Here is a 25737-nt window from a genome sequence, read left to right as displayed (position 1 = left end):
ACACCAAGCGCATTATTTCACATGCAATGGCCAAGCTGAAAGCCATAGCGATGGCCACGTCTTCATTGGCCCTGATTAGTACTCGTCATTTCTCACGTGAAATGCACTGAATTCAGACAATCGTCTTGGAGCCATCGAAGCCACATTAAGACGGGCTCCGCAGGGACCACTCCGTTGCAGTGGAACAGTGCTTATGGTGCTCGGACGCTGATCAGAAGGTCAGGAGTTTAGCCCAGGTCACGGCTGTAGAATTCAATGAAACGTTAAAATGGTATAATGCCTCGTAGAACCTCGTAGAAGTGTAGAACCACGCCAGGCGTGGAGACACACCAATAGCACATCGGGCAAAGGGTTTAATTGTCCAACAACTAAACAGAATTACAATATATTTCATTATGATTACCAGCTGAAATATCACTTGTGTGGGCAGCTTTGTCAATACGTGTGTTGCCTCACGGACACTTAGTGGGCCATTCACTGATTGTTTATAAAAGATAGCTTAGTTGGATGTTCGCAATTCTACTGTAGCAGGTACTGGATGGAACTTCCAAACAGCCATTGTTACAGGCACGAAGGCTACTTTCTATGTGGCGTGCTTGAGGGGCAAAGCGAGAACCTCAGCGAGGTTACCGATTTCTAGGGTGTCGCCAAAGCCCTCGACCGCGGTATAGTGCTCTGCTCTTGACGTGAAGCTCAAGCGTCCTCAAACTTTTTTCCAATTGTTCTCCATTCTAACTTTGAATAGCAACCAGTATAAACGTTGTGATTTCATATCAAGTTTGAAATGGTTGCTATCAACAATTCTTGTGAACTGTGCACAGTGCCTCATATCTTGTTTTCTTTGTGCCGTGAGAACTAGCCTATTTGACAAGGTAATGAACATTTTAAATACTAAAATATGCCAGCTGACATTTCAACTAGGCTCGTCGATACAGCGGCTAGATAACACAAGCCTAGCTTAGAGATTTTCAAATCGGAAGCTTTTGTGTACCCCTTCCTGTAATATTGCTATCTTATGTATGTAGGATATTGATATTATGACATGTAGTACTGCACGCTTTATACTGTTGAGCTCTAAATCATGCGTTCCCTCCAACCCCAGCGACATCATTGAATAGCGCGGAAATGCATGCAAAAAAAGGCTCAGTAGAAAATATTTTGGTATCACTAATGTGTATAGTAATGTGCAATACACGCATAAGCATAGCTGCATCAACTAGCAATGTTTTAAATAGGCATCACTTTTATGAAGCCTCTTCCGCTCTGCTTCAATACAGTAATACACCTCACCATAAAATACGACCACTGTAAAATGCACCTACTTGGAAAAGGTATCAAGTTCCGCGAGCACTTGTGCGATGCGGTGATCTCTGGTGAATGGAATCCATCCAAGTATTCGCCGTACGTTCTTTGGTAGGAACTGGTGTGCCGCGTTAGGGAACACTGTGGAGCCCACACGATTGATCAGTCGATGGAGCTTCGGGCGCGTCGGGTGGTCGTGGGTGAACACGCCACCATAGAAGAAGGATACGATGTTGTTGAACGTGCACGGCATCACGCACCCCATCACATCAAGAGGCTTTCCGTTGGCATTGCCAATGCTGTCAGCGACGCGGCGGAACTCTTCCTGTTGTCGTCAACAGGAAGTAGGGACATGGGAGAAAAATCAAAAAAGATAACTGTGTGAACATGTCGAAAAAACTTTGTGAGCACTGAGATACATCAGCGCGAAGACTAAAGCAAATTCAAAAAGAATTACGCATGCCTCGAGAAATCGGCTCTTTTTGGCCTTGTAAATATCGATTACTTTCTGAAGTCATCGCTATAGAATGTCCCCTTGTGAAATTTTGCGATGTTCTCTGCACTTGCGAAATAGAAATTAGTTAATTCTAGGTTAAGTGGCCAATCATATTTACCCAAAAAAATGAGTTGCACTCCACAAAATGCTTCACGACGCTTAGAAGTTTTTTTGTGAAAAGCTGGAGTGAATCGCCCAGTGATCCGTAATGGAAACGACGGATTTTTTGTTCGTTTTTGATTGAAAGCGCCGAAACGTTTGTCACATGTCACAGAAGGCTAACAGATTACTCCTATGTACCATCCACTTTTACACATGGGACAGTGCGAAAGACGGTGGGATAAGAGGAAGACAACAGCATAGTCCAGCGAAATCTATTTGCCTAACACGATAATAAAACTTACAATAATAAATACTTCACAATAATAAAACAAAAAGGCTAGTCTGACGCGAAGAGATAAAAACTGCTTTACGTGAATGTGTTGTTGTTCGACTACAGCACAAATTAAATCAGACGGGTTCTTTTATAGATGTAAAATATCTCCATATCTGTTCAATCAACACAGCCTGGTGCTCTTTGGCAGATACGCTACAGAAATTCCACACAAACCACCAGCGTAGATTCTTTCTCGCAGATGACGATTGCAAAATAGAACAAAATATTTCACTTCATTACTACACGTATGTTAATTCTCAAGAAAAGTGTAGCTTTAGAAAGTCAACAAGCGCTTGCTTGAATGGTAATTATTACTGTTTTTTTTTCCACTGAGATGCAGCACCTAACATGAAAGTCATACAACCAGGTGGCTAAGACATTACCGAAGTCCGCTATTATTTACGTTTAACTACCAAAAAGCTGTCCAAGATAGAGAAATTGATGTTCCGCCAAACTTTTATGACGTGAACTTCTTTTTCTTCTATATAGGCTCCGCCTGTTCATAGCGTAGTACACTATCTGTTACTTCCTGGATCTATTACAGGTGGGTCTACACTTTAAACCAGCAGGTAAGAATTAGGGCTGCGTTAATTTTCGACAATATCAACAACGAATTTAAATAGTGTTCGATTCCTTTCGGTTCTAAGAAACTGTTAGCGCAGGCCTAAGTTTTTTTTTATACGTACAGTAAGTATATCGCAATGAAGCCTACACAAACAGCTGAATACTTCGAGTTGAATGTAGAGAATTCCAAGTTTCCTACAGTATGCCTGATTGGGAATTGCACGATGTAAGTATGAACATTTTACAAATACTACGAGGAGATTCGGTGTTGCGTAGACGAGATTTTATAATCACTGTAGTTACCAACGCTTCCGTTCAAACAGCTGAACACCTATGCAACATGTATCCCTCAGTTTTGATGATGTGCGGGCACCCAGCCAACCACATCATGCTGCATGTGCTCATATACGATTGAGCATATTGAAACAGAAACGAGGACGTCATTTTCAAGAGCTTGAACTTGTTTGCGAAATTTCATGCTTTCGCCGCTTTTGTTTGTTCTTGCTATCGGACACGTAAGTCCTGAGCAAAGGCCTCATCAGGAGACATATCAGTCTCTTTTCGCTTTACTTCACAGACATATTTTATATATATATATATATATATATATATATATATATATATATATATATATATATATATATATGGATATGTGTGTGTGACACACACCTATATATATATATATATATATATATATATATATATATATATATATATATATATATATATATATATATATATATATATATATATATATATATATATAGGTGTGTGTCAGAAATAAACAAATGAGAATGAATTTTGAATTAACCAGCCTCGCAAATATGCACTCTTACGGTACCTGTCGCACGGCACTAAAAAGTACACGCATCGGCTCTGTAATCCTGGATGGGCTGACTTGGAATGTTGTCGCCAGGTGTCACGGCTTCACAATCCTTACTTGCATCAATATAAAGAATTCAACATAGAACGACATCTTACCATCATGTGACCCTCCATAGCAGTCTTTGCAAAACCCAAGTCACGTAGCATAGACAAACAAAATCTTCTGTTAGCGGTCCAGGCTTTTCCATTCAACTGACCCAGACCTGAAAACGTCATCAGTGAGCATTACATTGAATATTTCAAGCATGTCAACTGGCATTACCAAGCACAGGGTCCCGTTAGTTGGTGGAAAGTGGGAGAGACCTTTGCCCTGCAGTGGAGGCAGTCAGACTGTTCATGCCGAAGTTTGTGGTTACATGAGGAAGGACACGGGCATGTAGTGGGTTTCAGGCTGTTGCGTGGCTAGTTCTGTCATTACTTGTGCGTGCTGCAGAATTTGGGCTGGAAAAAGACGACGACAAACTCGCGCTGCTTGTTACGAGAGGTGGCGGAATAGTGACAATGATTTCGAACAAACTTTGCCACAAAGCCGAACTGATGTTAAAGTTCTTCTCTCCGGCATACGAAATATTAGTTGTAGGCTTAACTCTCCAGAGCGGGCAGGTTTTGCTTACTTTCCTTCAGGCGTACATGACACTCGGCCATTAGATACCTTAATAACCACGTGTGGAGAAAACGTTTTACTAACAGGTGATTTCAACCCCCACCATGTCACATGGGGAGTAAAAACTGATAAGTGTGGCAGCCGGTTGTCGCAATGGGCCCAAGATAATCTATTTTCATGTTATAATTCGGGAAGCCCAACATACGTAGGCAGTCATACTTCTTCAGTGCTAGATTTACGTTTTACAAGCTCCAACCTTAATGTTTCATCTTTGTCAGTCGTTGATTGCGCAACAGGGACCACTTACCGATTACTTTCGAAATAGAAAGTCAGATAGCCTCATCAATCTCTATTACTCGTACACATATTAACTACTCAAAATTTAAGGATTCCTTCCTTTCTTCACTGTCATCATTGTCAGATAATAGCTCGATGACAAAGGCTCGGAGCTTACATTCTTTAATAAAGAATTCCCGAGAGAAATCTGAATTCGTGGTGTCGCCAGCGAATCATAACTCGAATTCTCCTTGGTGGAATGACGATTGCTCGAGGGACTATAGACGCAGAAAGGCAGCATAGAAAAAGCTTTTGTGCAATCAGTGCCCTCAAAACTAGAATGACTACCAGTTCATTGCAGGTGTTTTTAAACGTACAGTTGCCAAGTCAAAAGAAGAATACGAAAGGCGGAATTTCGAGTATCTTTTTAGATCTAAGAATAAAAAAGTGTTATTTGGATTCCTACGTAAAAAGAAAATTACTCCGCAATCAATAAATACAGACTCTATCATTTTTTCGGCTGAAGAAACAAAAGCTTCATTAGAAGTGATTGGTAAGGGATTAGAGCCACGTTTTTCCAGCCAGCTATCACCACCTCCTTCACCAGCGCGTAGGGACGAGGACTTCACAGACGTTTCCAGGCATGAATTATCGCAAGTGTTAGCTAACTTGCCACCAGCGGCTCCGGGCCCTGACGGGGTTACCTCGTTCATGTTGAAACTGTAGCATAAAGAGTGCCAAGAATACCTATTGGATATAATCAACTATTCTTTAAGTACAGCATGGCTCCCATTTGAGTGTAAAATAGCAAATGTAATACTAATACTGAAAGCTCCGGGTAAAGGATACGTTTTGGATAACATTAGGCCCATTTCGTTAACCTCAAACTTTGTAAAGGTAATTGAGAGAATCCTGAATATTCGAATAACAAATTTCATCAATGAGAGAGAAATTCTGAATCCATCCCAAATTGGCTTCAGATCCGGATGCTCCATATGGCAGGCCCATATAGACCTTGAAAGTCGCATAAAATTAGCTAAGTGGGATGGAAAATATGCTGCGCTCGTTACTCTCTATATAGCAAAAGCGTGCGACAGCGTTGAGCATATAGTGTTAATCAACCAGCTGCACAACCTTAACTTCCCAAACTATATACAATTATGGATAGCAGAATTTTTACGCAATAGAACGTTTCATTGTTACAGGAACGGCATCTCGTCTTCTAAATATGTGCAAACAAAAGGTGTCCCGCAAGCGGCCGTCCTTTCCCCGGTGGTGTTCAATTTCTTGATGAGCTCTGTACCTAGGCACCAGGACGTCCACACTTATGTATATGCGGACGACATCGCATTCTTTTCAGCAGCAGAGGACATTCATAGGCTATTTAAAATATTACAGACATACCTATCGGCCATAGAAATGTGGCTTGATAGCTTACACCTGTATTTAAATTCAAGAAATGTTCTGTTTTAACATTTCCGCTCAAAGACCCTTTTCACATTTCGCTCTCCTATCACCTGGATCATATCTCTCAAGTAGTGAATGTGAAATACCTGGGGGTGACCTATGACCAATCAATGTCTTGGAAGACACACATTGAAAACATTGCAGCAAAGGGAGGTCGTGCGATGGGAATATTAAGCAAAATTAGTAATAGTCGCTTAGGTATGTGCAGAAATACTCTTATCTCAGTGTAGTGTATGTACATTCGCCGGGTGCTTGAGTTTGGGTGTGTGTTATACGCGAGGGCACCTGCCTACAACATACATCCTCTGGTAGTCATAGAGAGAGAAGCCTTGAGACTATGCTTAGGTCTCCCCAAGTTTGTTTCAATCAAGATTTTGTATCTTCAAGCTAGGGTTCCCTCACTTGCGACCCGTTTTAAATTGTTAGCTACACAGGCATTTCTTGGGCTCTATAAATCGCCGGTAAGGCGCTTAGAAACTCTTTCTATTGACCGTCCTGACTTCTTTCTTGGACAATACTGGCTGGAATCTCGTGTACCACAAATTTTGGTTATACAGCGCTTTCTAGATGATTTAGATGTTCAAATTGATGCTGTTCCTTTAATCAGTACAAATAACAGTGCTATTAAATTACAGTTCGATGATATATTCCCGAAAAATTCAAAATTGATGCCGCTCAGTTTTATAGCACCTATATTAAGAGATTACCTGGAACATACGCCAATACAAGCAGTCATAGCAACTGATGCGTCACAAAGGAAAGAAAAATGTGGAGTTGGTATTTTTTCTCCTGCCCTGGACTGGTCGTTTTCACTTCGCCTTCCCGATTATGTGCCCATATTTGAAGCAGAATTTTTTGCGATAATTTTTGCTGTCCGTAAAATAACTGCTTCAGTAAGAACCGCAATAATTTTAACAGGTTCACTATCAGTATGTGCCTCCCTTACTGCAGATGAGAACTCGCACGCTCAGAACGCTTTCAAAGCATTAGTTCCCTCGCATCTCAATCTCATCAAACTGGTCTGGGTTCCTGGACATAAGGGCATTTATATGAATGATATGGCAGATGCGTTGGCCAAGTCATCTTTCAGTGGGCCTGTTATTGATGTATTACCGGCACCGAACTTCTTGATAGGCGCTAGATTAAGAAGGAAACTACTGTTAGAGAAATATTCTACACCTTCACTAACAGCCACACCAGAAATAAAGCACTTGTTATACCATTGGAATAGTAAAATATGTCAAACGCGAAGAACGGAAGTCGCAATAACTAGACTGCGCTTTAAAATTCCACAGCTGAATTTATATGTACCCAGAGCTGGTCTGGCAGCCTCCCCTCATTGTCCTGTTTGTGGAGTAAATGAGTCATCTGTACATTATCTCATTTATTGTAATAGATTCTCTGTCTTACGTAAAAACACTTAGGAGCCGTTTGCCACCTTCTCGGAATAGATTTAAATACTGAAAATGTGCTTTCTTTCGGGGCTTTGTCTCTAGGCCACAGCGACGGGAAGATGACTGACGCATTGCAGGAGTTCCTCAAAAGTTCAAAGAGGTTTAAGTGTTGAAATCATTGTTCGGTGGATTTTGAAATGTTCAAATTCATAATAAATCCAATACGACGCTTTATTGCATTACACTACTGATTATTTACAATTCAACCATCGAATTTGTCTTGTTGCATCTTTCTGTTAATCTGTTATTAAACAAGAAATTGATGAAAACTATCCGGTTCTTGGCCAATTCCCCAGCGTGGGTATGCGCCACATCGTCAAGGATCTTGACTTGACTTGACTTGATCGAGGCTGCTCCGCTGGTTGCTGCGTCGTTACTTGTATTCATTTTATTATCGTGACAAACTGATGGAGGTGCCGGGAACTATACCAATTCGCTAGTTCGAACTCAAGCCGCGTCAAGATTTTGCCCCCCTTTCAACAATTCCGGACGAAAACCTGGCGATTCGCTTCAGCCGCCACTAGCTAGTACTACTTCCTCAATTCGGTTTCTTACGCTCGTCAATAATAGCCACCACAACGCCAAATAACACGCAAAAGAGCGGCACATACCAACTCACAACCACCTCAAGCGTCTTCTACACAGCACGCATCCCGACGCCGTTTTATGGGGATGTCTTCGAGGACGTGGATGACTGGCTAGACCACTTCGACCGGGTCGAGCCGCCAAAGAATGTAGTAAAGCCAAGATACTTCGCTTGTCTATTCAGCACTCAAAGAATTTGCTCGCACCTGGTATGAGAACCATGAGCCGTCTATCACCAACTGGCAAGAATTTCAGCGAAAGCGATGTCAGGCATTCAGAAATCCCGAAAGGAAAAAGAAAACCACCAGGCTCTGCAGAGCCAGGTTCAGAAGCTATTTGAAAACGGGGTTATGTTTGTCGAAGACAAGTAACGCTTGTTCAAACACGCTGAACCAGAGATGGATGAGACAAAAAAAAGTTCAACTCCTCAAGGAGCTACTTTTTGCTGGACTCATGCGCAAGCCTCCAACTACCATCAATGAGGTCATCGCTGAAACAACTAAACATCGAATGAGCACTTCAGCAACGCTTTACACAGTACAACCACCAGGCTTCTGTCTCTGCTGTGTGAATATTAACCTGTGCACAGGACTTAGCAGCACACTTCGAGCTTGTGTGGAGTGTGGTCCACGAAGAGCTTGAAAAAGTTCACCCCACTTCTATTTACCCGAGTGCGACGATTCTGGGTGACATCATTTGCGATGAACACAAGTTTGTGACCAAATCTTTGCTTCCAATGCGTGTGGAAGCTCTGTCTTACGCCGAATCATTGGGCAATCCTCAACTTTTTAGCGGACGCCGGCTACCCCATGCTTTTACACCATCGCCCCATCAGTTCACTCTTGCAGATACCTATGAGAGGACTTTCCTGTATGACGTTCCGTGCCAAGTCACCCGTAAATCTGGCGTGTAGTGCACTTCTGACAATAGGCCCCTTTGCTACTACTGCGGTGAAGCGGGCCATCTATACCGCCAGCGTGCGTATCGCCGGATGGGCCTAACGCGCGTCAACCAGCAACAGGGAGCGTCCTCGTGAGATTCAACAATACCTAGCAGCGTAGCAGCCGTTCCCTCCTGCACAAAGCCCCCGGCCACGCTCACCTTTTTCTCGGCGCCTCGGCTTGCATAGTCGTTACTCAACGTTCTTTGACGTTCGGAACAGGTGCCCAAGTCCTGGCCCATGCCAGGAAAACTGAGAACAGCGCCCTCCAGGGTGGAAGCCACTGTTGACCAAACTGACTGGCGACTTTGTGGCTGTTCTCCTAAAAGTGATGATGTCATGGAACTGTCCGCAGTTCTGTACCACGGGTAGTCATCTAGTGACGCTGGTTGGGAGGTGCACTGCCCGAGTACATAGTGGCGCTTCAACCTTCATCAGGACCTTTGTCATACTTCGGGAATGCTCTAGGCAGGTAATCTTGGGATAAGACTTCTTTCGAGAATATGGGGCTATTATAAATCTCCTGCAATCGCTGCTGACGTTTCCACGTAACGCAAATTCTCAGGATTGCGAATTGAGTATGATGGCGTTGCGTGTACCCGACGAGTCGGTGACAGTACCGCCCTATTTCAGGGCCGTGGTTAACGTGCTTAGCGACATCAATCGAACGGTTCTCGGAGTTGGTGAAAACAATGCGTCCGAGCTCTTGTCTCGTCAAGTATGCGCTGCCCGTGGCCTCATAGCGCTGACACAAGAGCCTGCGAAAATTCTACTAACAAATTTCAATCTCGAATACCAGCACTTCATAAGGCAGTGTGTCACCGCTTACTTTCAAGAAATTAGATACTCGAGAGCCAGCTTATTACTCCCGCAACTCTCTTCTCGTCCTCACGACGACAAACAGTACAGGTAAAACTTGATGTGAACTGCGCACTATTGATTTCACAACGAGAGAATATTCGGCCCTTCCGCTTTCCATCAGCGATTGCTTTGCGAGGACGTCGAAAATCAAACAGACGCCCGTCGTGAAGCAAGGAATCATAACAGAACCAAACAAAACGCCTAGTCGACAACACGCTTATCGTGTTTCCCACAAAACACAAGACGCGATTCATGACCAAGTGCAACAAATTCTGGTTTAGAATATCATTGACCCATCTACAAGACCACGGGATTCACTGGTTGTGTTGGTGAAAAAGAAAGACGGCACATTGCGTTTCTGCGTTAATTATTGCAAACTAAATGTCGTGACAAAGTAAGACGTTTATGCAATTCTAGGCGCCCACGACTCACTCGACCGTGGTCGAAACACCAGAGATTTTTATTTATGAATTTACAAAATGGTTACTGGCAAATTGAGGTCGATGAGCGTGACCGAGAAAAGACCGCTTTTATTACTCCTGACGGGCTCTTCGAATTCAAGGTGCTTCCTTCAGGACTGTGCTCTGGTCCCGCAACATTTCAACGAATGATGGACACAGTTTTGTCCGGTCTCAAATAGCAATCGTATCTTGACTATTTAGATGACGTCATCGCTTTTTCAGCAATTTTTGCGCTGCAGCTTCAGCGTCTCCGTGCCATTCGAGAGAGGACAACAAATACAGCATCTTCCTTGGAAAAGACCGCGGCGTCCACCGCAAATCACCCCACTAATTAAGCGAGCAGTTCGGCAGACACTTCGAAGTATGCTGTCATGAGCTTGGTACCCCTCGACCAGCGGCACACACACGACGAGGAAGAGCCCCGCTGGCGGCATCTTGGACTGCAGAGTCATGCCTATATACTGGACGTTCACGTGGGCCGTGCATGCTCGTCCCTCTCGCCAGTTGTGTGTAATCTGTGATTGGACAGTAACATGTGCACGTTTTCCTTGATCTAGAGATCTGGGGAGGATATACCCTTTATAATGAGCTACCCGGCTCATTCGAAGGAGCGCCTTGTAGAGGAACGCCAGATGCGAAAGCTCGCCTCGTAAGAAAGAGCTCGTCATGTATGAGAGCTCACCGTGTACATAATGTAAATAAACCCCTTCAAGTCTCTCTTCTTCCTGCCTCAAAAACTTCATCCCGGACCTCCGTTGCCTGCAAACCTCGGTCGCAACAACTGGTTGGCAGTGGTGGGATACGACTCAGCGACAGAGAACGACATAAACCGGAGGTCAGCCGAAAGCCCTGGAATTCGGCGGGATTGGCGCAGCGTACCACAACCATACGTAATGGGGTGAGTGCCTGGCTTTGTGCTTGAGATATATCGAGTCTTTTAGCCCAGATCCGTTAAAAGATAGATATAACCAACAACTTCCTGGCCACTGCTGTTGTTATCTCGGCACAGAGCCGAACTGGATGTTTATCTAAGCTAGTCGGTTAAGGAAAAGAAGCTTAGGTAATTCGATAAGAACAAGTGTTGAATTTTTCGGGAGTTTTAGGGGTACGTTGCGGGAAAGTTAGGCATGTGAAAAGGAGAGGAGTGAAAAAGGAACAGTAAACAAGTTAGAGAGGGAGGTTGGCCAAGTGGGACTACTTGTGTGCTAAAGCTTGTGATTTCCGCTGTTGGATTTGCCAGGCTTCAATTTCTCCAGACCCAGAAATGAAACGCTGGTGCGTTTGTGTTTTGTCACAGCTGAGCCAAGGCAAAGCAGTAGTCATGGACCTCGTGAGATTAACGTGAGATAGCCTGCTAAACCTGTGTTGGGATCTCGTTCACACTTTTAACGACCATATGCCAGCATCTAAACTTCAAGAAGTAATTCTTGAAAACTAAAGTGGAAAGGCGGAAATCGAGCACTTCATGAATATTGTCACAGGGTCGTGACGTGGCCGAAGACAGGAGACTTCGTGTTGGGATTTAATTGTTTATTTGGGCGAACCTGTGCCCGGTAAACGGAAAGTCCAATTACAGCAGCAGTCTCGCACAGATAGAAGTCTCGGACTAATAGCGGCGAACGGAGCGTCGGCCTTCGATCAACAACTGACAAGCGGCGAAGCGCGTCGGCTTTTATACTCTTGCCGTCAAATGTTCTAGCGTTATCGCTGGCGGTGGCGTAGGTTCCAGAACAATCTGTACCGTTCGCACAGTGGGCGTGATCTTATCGAAATGATCTACTACAGTCCGGAACCTTCTCGAAAACTGCAGGCGCGGTTTGCGCTGAGAATCGCGTGGTGTTTTTGGGACGATAACAAAAACTTGGGAAATGATACGTGGAATTGCCCCCCTCTGAAAAAAAGGCATCGTCCCAATGCTTTAACTGAAGATGAAGGTACAATAATAATGCAAGAAAGTAGAATGAATAAATTACGATACAACATTACTACAAAAAAACACTGTTTCAGTTTGTTAACGCGCATGAAACGGCTTGAGGCGCGCGACATGGACGACTTCAGGTCGCGATTGGCGTCGTTGAGAGTTCGTGATGCCGTCGGGGACAACCTCGTAATCAAGTGGCCCGAGACGTCGAACCACCCTGTACGGTCCGAAGCACCGTCGCAGAAGCTTTTCACTAAGTCCACGTCGGCGTATCGGCGTCCACACCCAAACACGTTCACCGGGCTGGTATTCCACGAAGCGTCGTCGAAGGTTTGTAACGGTGGCTGCCTGTCTTCTGTTGATCTTGATACGGGGACGCGCAAGTTGTCGGGCTTCTTCGGCGCGTTGAAGGTACTCGCTCACATCAACGTTTTTTTCGTCGGTGACGTTGGGTAACATGGCATCGAGCGTCGTTGCCGGGCTCCTTCCGTAGACCAATTTGTATGGAGATATCTCCGTTGTCTCCTGCACCGCCGTGTTGTATGCGAAGGTCACATACGGAAAAATCGCGACCCACGTCTTGTGTTCCACATCGACGTACATCGACAGCATGTCGGCGATCCTCTTGTTAAGTAGCTCGGTGAGGCCGTTGGTCTGTGGGTGGTACGCTGTCGTCCGGCGGTGGTTTGTTTGGCTGTATGCCAAGATCGCTTGAGTTAAGTCGGCAGTGAATGCCGTTCCTCTGTCGGTGATAAGGACCTCCGGGGCGCCGAGACGTAGGACGATATTTTCGACGAATAACTTAGCCACCTCGGATGCACTGCCTTTTGGCAGGGCTTCTGTCTCGGCGTAGCAGGTGAGGTAGTCGGTAGCTACCACGATCCACTTGTTTCTGATAGCCGACGTCGGGAACGGCCCCAGTAGGTCCATACCAATCTGCTGGAAAGGTCGGCAAGGTGGATCAATTGGCTGCAGAAGTCCCGCTGGCCTTGTCGGCGGTGTCTTGCGTCGCTGAGAGTCCCGGCATGTCCTCACATAACGAGTGACGTCGGTGGTAAGACGTGGGTAGTAGTACCTTTCTTGTATCCTCGCGAGCGTGCGAGAAACACCGTGGTGCCCTGCCGTCAGATCGTCGGGCAGGGCCTGCAGGAGTTCTGTTCGCCGAGCTGAAGGCACCAGAAGGAGGTACTTAGCTCGAAGCGGTGAAAAGTTTTTCTTTTGTAGAAGACCGTTTCGTAGAAAGAACGACGCAAATGCACGCTTGAATACCTTTGGGACTTCGGCGGTCCTGCCATCGAGGTATTCTATTAGGGCCTTAAGTTCCGGGTCGGCCCGCTGCCGTTCAGCGAAGTCGTCGGTAGTTATCGTTCCCAAGAAGTAGTCGTCATCCGGGTAGTCGGGTAGCGGTTGGTCGACAGGCGCACGAGAGAGACAGTCGGCGTCGGAGTGTTTTTTGCCGGACTTGTAAATGAAAGTAATGTCATATTCTTGAAGTTTCAGGCTCCATCGTGCGAGGCGACCTGAAGGTTCCTTCAAGGTGGCTAGCCAACACGAGGCGTGGTGGTCGCTCACAACTTTCAAGGGCCTGCCGTAGAGGTAGGGGCGAAATTTCGACGCAGCCCAGATGATGGCGAGGCACTCCTTTTCTGTTGTGAAATAATTTGCTTCTGCTTTGGATAGCGATCGGCTGGCGTAACTAATAACCCTTTTAAGTCCGTCAGCCCTCTGCACAAGAACGGCGCCAAGACCTACGCTGCTTGCGTCAGTATGTATTTCTGTCTCGGCGAATTCGTCGAAATTGGCAAGTAACGGAGGCGTGTGGAGGCGATGTTTACGCTCCTGGAAAGCGTGTTCCTGTGGCGTTTCCCAATTCAACTCCACGTCGGCCTTGGTAAGGTTAGTGAGAGGATCGGCAATGCGGGCGAAGTTTTTCGCGAACCGCCTATAAAAGGCGCAAAGGCCCAGAAATCGGCGCACGGCTTTCTTGTCAGTGGGTGGCGGGAAGTCGGCGATGGCGGCTGTTTTCCGTGGATCAGGACGAACTCCAGACTTGCTGATAACGTGCCCCAGAAACAAGAGCTCTTCATACGCAAATCTGCACTTTTCTGGCTTCAGGGTGAGTCCGGAAGTCTTGATGGCTTGAAGTACAGCTTCAAGGCGCCGAAGATGCGCGTCGAAACTCGAAGAAAACACGACGACGTCGTCCAAGTACACAAGGCAAGTCTGCCACTTCAATCCTGCCAATACTGTATTCATAACGCGTTGAAAAATTGCAGGCGCTGAGCAAAGGCCGAAGGGCATCACCTTAAACTCGAAAAGGCCGTCCGGTGTTATAAACGCCATCTTCTCTCAGTCGCTTTCGTCGACTTCGATTTGCCAATAGCCAGTCTTGAGGTCCATTGACAAAAAGTACTTGGCGTTATGGAGCCGATCAAGTGCGTCGTCTATTCGTGGGAGAGGATACACGTCCTTTCTTGTGATTTTGTTCAGGCGGCGATAATCGACGCAGAAACATAGGGTTTCATCTTTTTTTCTTCCCTAACACCATGGGGGATGCCCATGGACTCTTGGACGGCTGGATAATGTCATCCCGCAGCATTTCGTCAACTTGTCTCTTCATGGCTTCAAGTTCTCGCAACGAAACCCTGTACGGACTCTGACGGAGTGGTCTGGCATTTTCTTCGGTTATGATGCGATGTTTCGTGATTGGGGTCTGCCGAATTTTCGATGACGACGAAAAGCAATCTTCGTATTGCAGGAGCAGAGACTTGAGCTGTTCTTGCTTATCGTTCGGAAGTCTGGGATTGACGCCGAAAGCTATGGGAGGGGCTTTGTTCCTCTGAGCAGGTTCCGCAGAATCGGCGAGGGCGAAAGCACTGGTGGCTTTGACAATTTCTTTGATTTATTCCACCGTTGTTCCTTTGTTCACATGTTTGTACTCATTGCTGAAATTTGTGAGCATAACCATTGCTTTGCCTCCTCGCAGCTCTGCAGTTCCTCTTGCGACGCAAACATTTCGGGTGACCAACAGATGCTGACTGCCTTCAACGACGCCTTCCAAGTCAGGTGATTTAGGAGCGCCGACTGAAATAATGACGCTTCAGCGAGGCGGAATGGTGACTTGTTCTTCCAGCACATTCAAGGCATGGTGTCCTGAGGGCGTGCGCGGCGGTAGTGCTTCTTCTGTGGATAACGTTATCGACTTTGTTTTTAGGTTGATGACAGCACCACGGAGGCATAAGAAGTCCATGCCAAGGATGATATCTCTCGAGCAACGCTGTTGGGCTACGAAGTCTGTAGGATAAATACGGCCGTTAATGGTGACTCTCGCTGTGCAGATTCCTGCAGGCGTTACGAGATGACCTTCGGCTGTGCGGATTCCAGGGCCTTTCCAAGCTGTCCTAACTTTCTTTAACTTCGCGGCGAACGACCCACTGATGACAGAATAGTCGGCGCCAGTATCGACGAGAGCGGTCACACTGTGGCCGTCGATAAGAACGTCGACGTTGCTAGTTCGCCGTCTCGTATTACAGTTAGGGCGTGGCGTCGGGTCACGGCTGCGTCGGCTTGTTCCGCTGCTTCCATGTTGCGTCGTCAGGCCACCTTCAGTAAGTGAGCTTTCGCCGTCAGGGCTTTGCCTGGTTGGCGTTGTGTTCGGAAAGCTCCGTCGCGGCGTCGTCGCCGTCGGAGGATCTTCGGCTGTTCGTCGCACAGCAACCGCACCTCCACCGGTTGCTGCCCTCAGATTCCCGGATACGGGCTAGGAGACCGGCCCCGCATTGGGCCAGAGTACTGCCGGTGGTGCGGTGACGTGCGGCGGCTGGGCGACGTCGAACGCGAAGGGCTTCGTGGTGTCCACCGAGTTCCTGTCAGGTAGTCGGCGATGTCACGTGGTGCTTCTCCTGACTGTGGACGCGGTGCATTGACGGCGAAGCCACGCAGTCCCATCTGTCGCTACTGGCAACGGCGGTATGTGTGTCCGGCCTCGCTGCAGTGGTAGCAGAGCGGGCGATGGTCAGGGGTGCGCCAGACGTCCGTCTTCCTCGGTGCACTGCGCTGGGCCGCTGGCGAACGGTATGACGTCGGTGGGGGTGGTGGCGGCGGTGGCGTCCGTCGACGGAAGTGCGATGGGGCGGAGTTTTGGCGTGGACGGGGAGGAGAGTTGTGGCGCAGTGCAGCGGCGTAGCTCATAGCTTCCGGCTCGGACAGCGGTGCGTGGGGAATTTGAAGCGATGCCGAACTTTTCTCGCACAATGTCGGCGATTTATTCCACTTGAAGCTACGCCGAAGGCAACAGCTTGCGCAGCTCTTCCCGCACGATCGCTCGGATCGTTTCACACAGGTCTCCAGAGTTACTGGCTTGAGCAGCAGCGCAGTCTGCAGTCAGGCGACGATTATACTGTCTGGTGCACACGTCCAGGGTCTTTTTGATAGTGGTCGCTTCGGCTACAAATTCTTGGACGGTTTTCGGTGGGTTTCTCATCAGTCCCGCGAAGAGCTCCTGTTTGACCCCTCGCATGAGGAAACGAACTTTTTTCTCCTCAGGCAAGTCTGGGTCAGTGTGACGGAATAGTCGGGTCATTTCTTCTGTGAAAATGGCGACATTTTCATTTGGTAGCTGAACCCGCGTCTCTAATAAAGCAGCGGCCCTCTCTTTGCGAGCGACGCTCGCGAACGTTTGCAGGAATGCGCCGCAGAAAACATCCCACGTTCGCAGCGTGGACTCCCGATTTTCGAGCCAGGTCCTTGCGGTGTCATCCAACTAGAAGAACACACGATGCAGCTTTTCGTCATGGTCCCAGTGAATGAGGGCGGCCACACGGTCGTATGTTTCTAGCCAGGACTCCGGGTCTTCGAACGATGACCCACGGAAAATTGGTGGTTCCCTGGGTTGATGCATGACCATCGTGCGCTGGGACGCTGCGGTTGTCTTGTCGCTGCAGTCGCGGTCATGGCCTTGGTCTTCCGCGCCTTGTCTTGTAGAAGCCCGTACTCCGGTGGTAGCCCTTGCTGTCGGTGGCTTGTTCGCTGCTCCTGGTTGGCGTCGGTGTCTTCTCCGCGACGTGGGCTGGGTTCACGGCCTAACGGGGGCGTCCGGTACATGAACGAAGCAGCACCTCCACCTGATGTCACGGGGTCGTGACGTGGCCGAAGACATTAGACTTCGTGTTGGGATTTAACTGTTTATTTTGGCGAACCTGTGCCCGGTAAACGGAAAGTCCAATTACACCAGCAGTCTCGCACAGATAGCAGTCTCGGACTGATAGCGGCGAACGGAGCGTCGGCCTTTGATCAACAACTGACAAGCGGCGAAGCGCGTCGATATTTATACTCTTGCCGTCGAATGTTCTAGCGTTATCGCTGGCGGTGGCGTAGGTTCCAGAACAATCTGTACCGTTCGCACAGTGGGCGTGATCTTATCGAAATGATCTACTACTGTCCGGAACATTCTCGAAAACGGCAGGCGCAGTATGCGCTGAGAATCGCGTGGTGTTTTTGGGACGATAACAAAAACTTGGGAAATGGAACGTGGCAATATGTATTTATAGGATACGGAGGAGAAAGAGAAGTGCAATCGGGACTTAGAGAAAATCGAGCACAGGAATGAACAACATATGAAGAAGATGCAGGAATTATATGAGGAGATAGAAAGAATGCATCGTACGTGGGGGCATTGCAGCAAAGAGGGCAGACATCCGTAGATGTAACGCGCGAACGGTGTGATGTAGCGGCGGTGCCGTTTAAGGCCGAAGAGAAGGCTAGTGCCTATAAGGACATGGTTGAGATTTGAACCCGTTCCGAGTTAAAAAAGCTCACGGTCAAAGCAGGGTGTGAGGGTTCCGTGGTTGTGGAAAAGGAGTCAAGAATAACAGTGTTCCACGAGAATTGAGCCTTGCAGCCCTATAGATGATATTGATGAGCGTCAGAGGCGGACGAAAGGCTCCAAAGTTGGCACCAAGGATCGTTCCAAACGGAGAAAGCGTCCGAAAAACCGAAGCGCGGCAAAGCTCGCGGTCAGCGCGGCACGTTTAACGAGGACCTTCAAACAGCGTTGCGGATTTGCTAGAAAAGGCCCGTTGTCTGCTCTGATTGACTTGAATCGCATGCGTCTGAGTGGCCGGAGAGCAAGGAAAAGAAAAGCGCAATCCACGCGGTCGCAGTTTAACGATGAACTGATAGGCATTCCTCAGGACTGTGTGCGTGAGACAGCGGAGGAGCATATTGATGATAAAGACCGTCCGAGTGGGACGAATGGCTCTGAAGTCCGTGCAATGAAGCGTGCAGAGGGGAGAAAGCGTCCGAAGGGCAACAGTAACGCAAAGCTCGCGATGAGCACAACGCGTTTGAGTAAGGGCTTCAAACGGTGGAGACAAATCGCGAGAAAAGTGCCGTTGTCATCTCTGACAGGTCTGTATCGTATGCGTTCGAGCCGCCGGAAAAGGAAAGCGCGGCAGTGTTTGAATGATAAATTGCTAGGCAATCATCAGGACAGGGTGCGCGAAACATCTAACAAGCATGTGGGTGCTGATGAGCATCAGAAGTGGGCGAAAGGCTCCGTAGATGGCACCAACAAGCGTGCAAAACAGAGAAAGCATCCTAAAAACAGGCAGGCGCAAATCGCGACGTCTTTGAGGAATGTATTCAAATGGCGGAGCGAAATTGCAAAAAAGTTGCCGTATTTCAAGCGTCCGTGTGGCCGAAGACCAAGGAAAAGAGAAGCGCATTGTGTGCGTAAGAGGTCAGAAGGAAAGGGACCCTTCCGCTGTTGTCGCGGCGAATCGGACGGTGTGCGGAACACTAAGGTTGGTGGGTTTCGCGAAGTAGCAGGAATGGACAACGGCAAGTCTACTTCGAGGAACGTCGCGGGGTTAGGTAGCAAGGTGATTCACTTATACGTGTGTCGTATACCCCGCTTGCCGAGAAGATCGTTTCGGGCGCGAACACCGCGAGTTCGACTCAAGGTTGTTGAGAACAGCTGTTAGCTTCTCAGAAACATTGACTCGGGACAGTTGAAAGGAATGTTTTGTCTACTTTAGGGACTTTGTACATAACTAGTTTGAACTGTTTTGTTTGCGCTCTATTGTTTTGGTAGCTTATATTCATTGTATATGTATCTATCGGTAGAATAGTGATACGCATTAGAGCGAGTTGCAGGGCTTAAAAGATGAGCTCCTTCAAAATAAGGTGACGGCAGCTGACGAAAAATAGTGTATTACGTTTCCGTTTCATGTCATGAGTAGACAGAAAGAAATATCATGTTAATGTACCACTAGTTCGATAGTAACTACGTTGCAGTTCAGATCGAAGCCATAGAGAAGAGTCTATCCCCGATGAGGGTAATAGCAACATTAAGAATGAACTGAGTTTCACAACAGCGAATGTTGCTACGCTAAGAGAAGAGGCCGAGGTGCTGTGCCAGGATTTCATCTAGCGAAACAGCTAAGCTAGTTTTAGAACATCCGGCACAAACACAGTGAGGCTGTGGTGGTTTAAGTTTGTTTTGGGTATTAAAATGTGTTCTTAAATTATGTCTGCTACTAGGTAGTGTTTAGTTAACCCATTTTCGGTTTTGTTCATTTCTTGGGTGTTGTACGTTTTTCTAAAGTAAGCGTTGTGCGATTTTATAAACAACACTCATTATATCCGGAATCATGGCAGATACGTGTAAACGAGCAGAGGCGATGTTATGAATCAAATATGACTGAGCACACAAACGCAAAGATATTCCTTGCGTGTTTTATCAGGGTTCATGCGAAAGTTTTGTTGGTTAGTCTAATGTTTTCTTTGCATGCGCCTGGTGTGGAAGAAAAGCTGGTTATAGAGTTTATGTGTATGCTTTGAGAGAGTAGTAACTGCAAGGGAAAGTCAAGTAGTCGTTCATCCAGTCAGGAGCTCTGTGACGTGCATTCGCGGATGTGGATGTTCCTGATCCTGGTGCGGCATGACAGTTGTCTCTTCGTCAGCTCTGAGAGAACTGACGACTAGTTTTTGCGGCACAAAAATTTGGGAACTAAAGGATAGCGTGAAGCAAAAGGCTTTCTTTTATGAGTATGATGCCTGGTAGGTTACAGCGGATTGCTCACGCTAGCACACAGGTATGCCATGGGGAACGCATCATTTGGAAGTTAATTTTTTTGAAAGCAGTCTAATGGGAAGATAGTTCTTGAATCGGGATTGGGAGTTTCGGTGAAAGCTCAGAAAAACGTTTCGATTGCTGTTTTGTGTTCATGGTGCTTCTTAAGGAAGGTTTGTTTTTGAGGATGTTAAGTACTCGATGTGTCTCAGTGCGGGCAGGGCGCTCTCCCATGCATGTGGTGGTTAGTATGAATGCTTTTGCCAGAAGAGAGCCACGAGAAACAAGCGGGAGAGAGTCCTTGGCTGGGCGTCATCGGCACTGGTCTAGAAGACGCCACCACACAACGACACTTCGGGCAACCTGTGCAGCTGGTCACCCTAAGGTCGAATCTCTCGCTGGCGGACGAGCAGTTGTGACTGGCGCCAGAGCTGACGAAGGAGCGGTGCTATTTGCGATTGGCCAGCTGCTTATGACCGCCAGGCATTGTCGCTCTTAGCCAGAGTGGGAGACGTCGTGTCTACACGACGCCGAAAGTCGTTCGAGAGATGACAACAAACACAGCATCTTCCTTGGAAGAGACCGCGGCATCCGCCGCAAATCCCCCGCTAATTAAGCGAGCAGTTTGGCGGACCCTTTGATGTATGCTGTCATTGGCTTGGTACCCCTCGACCAGCGGCACACACACGACGAGGAAGAGCCCCGCTGGCGCCACCTTGTACTGCAGAGTCACGCCTCAATATTGGGCGTTGACGTGGGCCGTGTATGCTCGTCCCCCTCACCAGTTGTGTGTGATCTGTGATTGGACAGTACCATGTGCATGTGTTCCCTGATCTAGAGATCTGGGGAGCACATACCCTTTATAATGAGCCACCCGGCTCAATCGAAGAAGCGCTATGTTCTACCCCTCGAGCACTTCAGTGGAACTAGAGCGCCATGTAGAGGAATGCCAGATTTGAGAGCTCACCATGTAAGAAAGAGCTTGTCATGTACGAGCGCTCACCGTGTACACAATGAAAATAAACCCTCTTCAAGTCTCTCTTCTTCCTGCCTGGACAACTTCATCCCGGACCTCCGGTGCCTACAAACACCGGTAGGAACACCTGGCACTCAAGCCAGAAAAATTCCACTTCAGCTGCGAAGAGCCCACGAAGACCCTAGCAAAGATAAGAGATGTTTCACTCGAAAACAGTGATTATGACCTACTGGAATATCTTAAAGATGCTGGAGTAATCTCAGTCACACGACAAATGAGATGGGCAATAAATGAAGATGGATGTGCCACAATGCAGCCCATACGTAATGTAATACTCAAGTTTAGACATGACATGCCATTGCCAAAAAGAGTTGCTCTCGGCTTTACGGTTTACACTGTCGAGGAATACATTGAGCCGGCGGTAAGGTGTTACAACTGCGAGAGATATGGGCATAAGACTCAGACTTGCAGGGGAACCAAGAAATGCAAGGTATGTGCGGGCGCACATGACTACAAAGAATGCACCTCGAAGCGTCAAGCTAAGTGTGCCAACTGTGCTGGACCACATCCGGCGTCGTTTTCAGGCTGCTCTTGAAACTGTTTGGCATCAGCGGCACAAATATAGATAATTGTAAAAGTGTACCTTAAGATACAAAGAGGTCCAGCACCCAATGCGGATATAGTCGAAGATGTTCCTGCGGCACAAAGAAATGCAAAACAGTGGCGCCACGACTCTTACTTGGAAGTATTGAAGCGCTCAGCGCCAAAACATCGCGTTGGCAAAGAAGTCCGGGCCCAGGAACATGCTGAAGTGGAACTTTCTGCCGGGCCAGACACAGCCAAGGAGCCACTGACTACCAAAGGGAAGGGTCACAGCAGCTTGCTGAGGAAAAACTCTTCAAGAAATGCGATCTCGGTGGAGACAGCCGGAAACGAGCAAGTCATTTTCCCAATAATCTTTGCGGCTCTTGAAGCAATTCCACGATCCCTGCCACAAGCAGGTTCTTTACCAGAAGTCCAATTGCTGCTAGATGTTGAGCATCTTCTCTTGTCATAATCATGGCTACCGGACTATCTAACTGGTACAAAGAAGTGCAATATTCCAGTGGAACTGCAACGGTTTGCAGAATAAGAATGGAGAATTTCGGAAATTCGTCGCTCAGCAGGGGTTTCCGATTTTGTGTATTTCCGAAACAAGGGTATCCACTAACTTTCGCTTGTCCAATTTTGTGGTGTACCAAGCAGAAGCTCCTGCTGCAAAAAGCAGAGTGATGTGTGTGAGACGCGATATTCCGTCGACACTTGTGGCTAATTCAAAAACAGATGCGCCGGAATTTGTTAGATGCAAGGTGAAGTTTGGTAACGTTACTGTAACTGTAGTTAGTGTTTACGTGCACCCTCAAGCAAACGTTTCATACGCAGAGTTGGCTGCAGTGTGTAGATCTGGGAGTATCCCATAATTATAGGTGGCGATTTTAACGCGCGCCATGAATTGTGGGGTAGTGAGCGTTGTAATGTAAGGAGATCTGCTTTAGTAAATATATGCGAAGACCATGTTTACACTATACTAAATGATGGTTCTCCGACGTTTCTACGGAGGCATAACCACTGCAGCGTACGAGACATTACTGTGTGCTCCTCTGAATTAGCGGCTGGAGCAGACTGGACTGCAGACGCTGATACAAGAGGAAGTGACCACTTTCCAGTATTCATATATCACCCAAAGTTGAAGAAAACGAGAAATAACCGCACAACCAGAATTACAAATTGGGCAATCTTTCGAGAACTACAGAGACAAAATCTTGAACCTTGTTTTGATGCAGAAACGTATGCATCGAAGATAAAAAATTTCTAACAAATGCAACTCGTGCAGTACCCATTCCATATGGGTATTCGGGTGTTGACGCGGAGTGTGAGAGGCTTTGGGAAATACGACGCCGATCTGAAAGAAGATATCGCAGGTCGGGTAATTTAGAACATTTTAAGGTTGCACAGAAAGTACATTCTGCAATGCATAACCAACTGCAGAAGCTTTCAACCAAAAGGTGGCAAGATTTATGTGCCTCACTTTCTCCATTTACTTCAGCGCCTCAACTGTGGAACATGGTACGCGCCCTCCGACAGCCAGTAGTCCACTCGAGACCACTACAGGCTCTAGCGCTGTCTCGAGGAGTTAGCGAACGTGTGATGGCCGAACAATTTTGCGATCTTATACTGAGAAATGGAGAGACCGCCCAAACTAGCGAATATAAATCCTGAGCAGAATCAGCTTCGGCGGTTGTAACAAAGTTCTCTGCGATCAGTTCATCAGACCTGGATGACAGCTTCACACCAGAGGATCTCATATATTTGCTGTCTTCAGTAAACCGAACAAGTTCACCAGGAACAGATGGAGTTACGCTGTTCTTGCTAGTTTATGCAAGAAAGGAAAACTACACCTGTTGGACATCTATAATAAAAGTTGGCAAGAAGAAAAATTTCCGGAAAGTTGGAAGACACCAAAAGTAGTACCAATGCTAAAGCCAGGAAAGAGCCCTATGCAGTTGGACTCGTTTTGGCCGGTTAGTTTGACAAGTTGTTTTTCAAAAGTGAAGAAAAAATGATCAATGAACGAATTTTATGGTGGGAAGACATGAAAAAACTACTACCAGAAAGAATAGCCGGCTTCAGAAGAGGTAGATGCACAATGGACTGCATTCTGGATTTGGTCACACATGTTGAAAACCAACGAACGCAAGAAAACATCACTGTCGCTGTATTCCTTGATGTCCACCGGACATACGACACAGTGACCCACGTTCACGTTCTGGAAGGCCTGGCGTTACAGGGATTCAAGGGCAAGATATTGCGTTGGATTGCTGACTTCCTGAATCACCGGAAAATTTTTGTAGTTACGCAGGAGGGCCCAACGTCAGAACACGTCGTCAATCAAAGAGTGCCACAGGGCAGCGTGCTAAGCCCTGCTTTCTTTAATGCAGTCATGGCGCAGATCCCGTATAATCTTCCACCTAACACCAGATGTTCAGTATATGTTGATGATATAAGTATATGAACGTCTGGTCCATCGTTTTTGGATGTACAACAAACTCTACAAAAGGATTAGATTACGTAGACTGTTTTCTAAAAAAAGAGGTATGGCACTGAGTCTGACTAAAACAGCCATACTTCCGTTTACATTAAAAAGAGCTTAAAATTTCCAGATTATTCTGCAAAATCAACCTATTCAAATGGTTAAAACTCATGAATTCTTGGGAGTAATTTTAGACCGGAGAATAACATGGTCACCTCGTGTCCAGTCCCCTGAACAAAAAGTGAATCAGGCCATTCGAATCCCCCGGCATCTCTGCGGAGCCAAATGAGGTGGTACTACAGAGTCGTTATTAGCCCTACATGTTGCCTGGATACGCCCCATCGTAACTTACTCACTGCCTCTGCTGCATGTACTTCCAGCCTCCACCAAAAGGAGACTTCACTTGTTATTGGCAAGGAGCTTGAGGGTATGTCTGGGTTTACCAAGGTCAACTTCTAATGCTTTAGTGTATGCGGAGGTGCGAGAGCCACCTGTGGCAGTACTCCGAAGTGAAAAAACATCTCGAAATTTATTTAGAATTTTCATGCAACATGGAAGTCATTTTTTATCTGGTGCACTAACACAAAGGACGGCAGCGAGACTACAGGATACTATATCATCATTTGAAGCAGTAGTACCAGATTTTAAACAATGGAAACCTTCAAAACTACCTTGGACGCTGCCACTTCTCAACGTTATCCGTGAAATAGACGGCATAGAGAAGAAAGCAGACATGGCACCTCTATTAGCGGCACAGTTGGTACTTCATCAGCTTCATGTGATGCATAATGAAAAAACGAAGATATATACAGACGGATCATGCACTGAAGAAGCGTCAGCCTGTGCGGTCTTTATACCCGAAATTCAGAAAAAGAAGATGTACAAATTGTCGCACAAACCTTCATCGACGACAGCAGAATTGGTAGGTATCTTCGAAGCAGTTAAGCTTATCTGCAAGAATCCTGAGCCACGAAAATGGGTGATATGCACTGAGAGCAAACCTGCTCTTCAGCTAATCAGAAATGTGAGATCACCTTACAAAAAAATGGTGAAAACGCACAATGTATTGCAGAAACTCCGCAATATGCCTCATCGCAGGGTCACAACATCGTATTCCAATGGATACCCAGCCACATTGGAAAATAGGGAAATGAAGAGGCGGACGGGATTGCGCAATCCCTATGTCTGGGGCGGATATTCAACATTTTATACCGCAAGGAGCTAACCATTGTTCGATAGAGAAGTGGTTTGAGAGCCCTATATCAAAGGAAACGGTACTTTATGAAGTTGATTCACACAGAAAATTTTCCATAGCTACAGACCTCCCACGACACCTAGAGACAATAATCCACCCTCTTCGATTGG

At 46.8% G+C, this 25737-nt stretch overlaps 1 protein-coding gene across 7 annotated transcripts in view; it reads right to left on the bottom strand.

Annotated features, from left to right (window-relative positions):
• Positions 1 to 25737, bottom strand: part of LOC119168686 (cytochrome P450 2U1) — a 167068-nt gene that overhangs the window by 84690 nt on the left and 56641 nt on the right. For 5 of the 7 annotated variants that reach the window (XM_075865974.1, XM_075865972.1, XM_075865973.1 and 2 more), the window contains 2 exons: positions 3780 to 3886; positions 1323 to 1627 (listed from right to left, as the gene is read on the bottom strand). In XM_075865974.1, coding sequence (XP_075722089.1) covers positions 1323 to 1627; positions 3780 to 3886 — 412 coding nt within the window. Of the gene's footprint in view, positions 1 to 1322; positions 1628 to 3779; positions 3887 to 3945; positions 15365 to 25737 lie in introns of those variants that run through there. The other 2 variants (XM_075865971.1, XR_012884125.1) reach the window with 2 other exon arrangements.

This window comes from Rhipicephalus microplus, chromosome 6 (assembly GCF_043290135.1).
Source record: "Rhipicephalus microplus isolate Deutch F79 chromosome 6, USDA_Rmic, whole genome shotgun sequence".
Lineage (NCBI taxonomy): Eukaryota > Metazoa > Arthropoda > Arachnida > Ixodida > Ixodidae > Rhipicephalus > Rhipicephalus microplus.
This window is presented reverse-complemented; position numbering and strand designations above follow the sequence as displayed.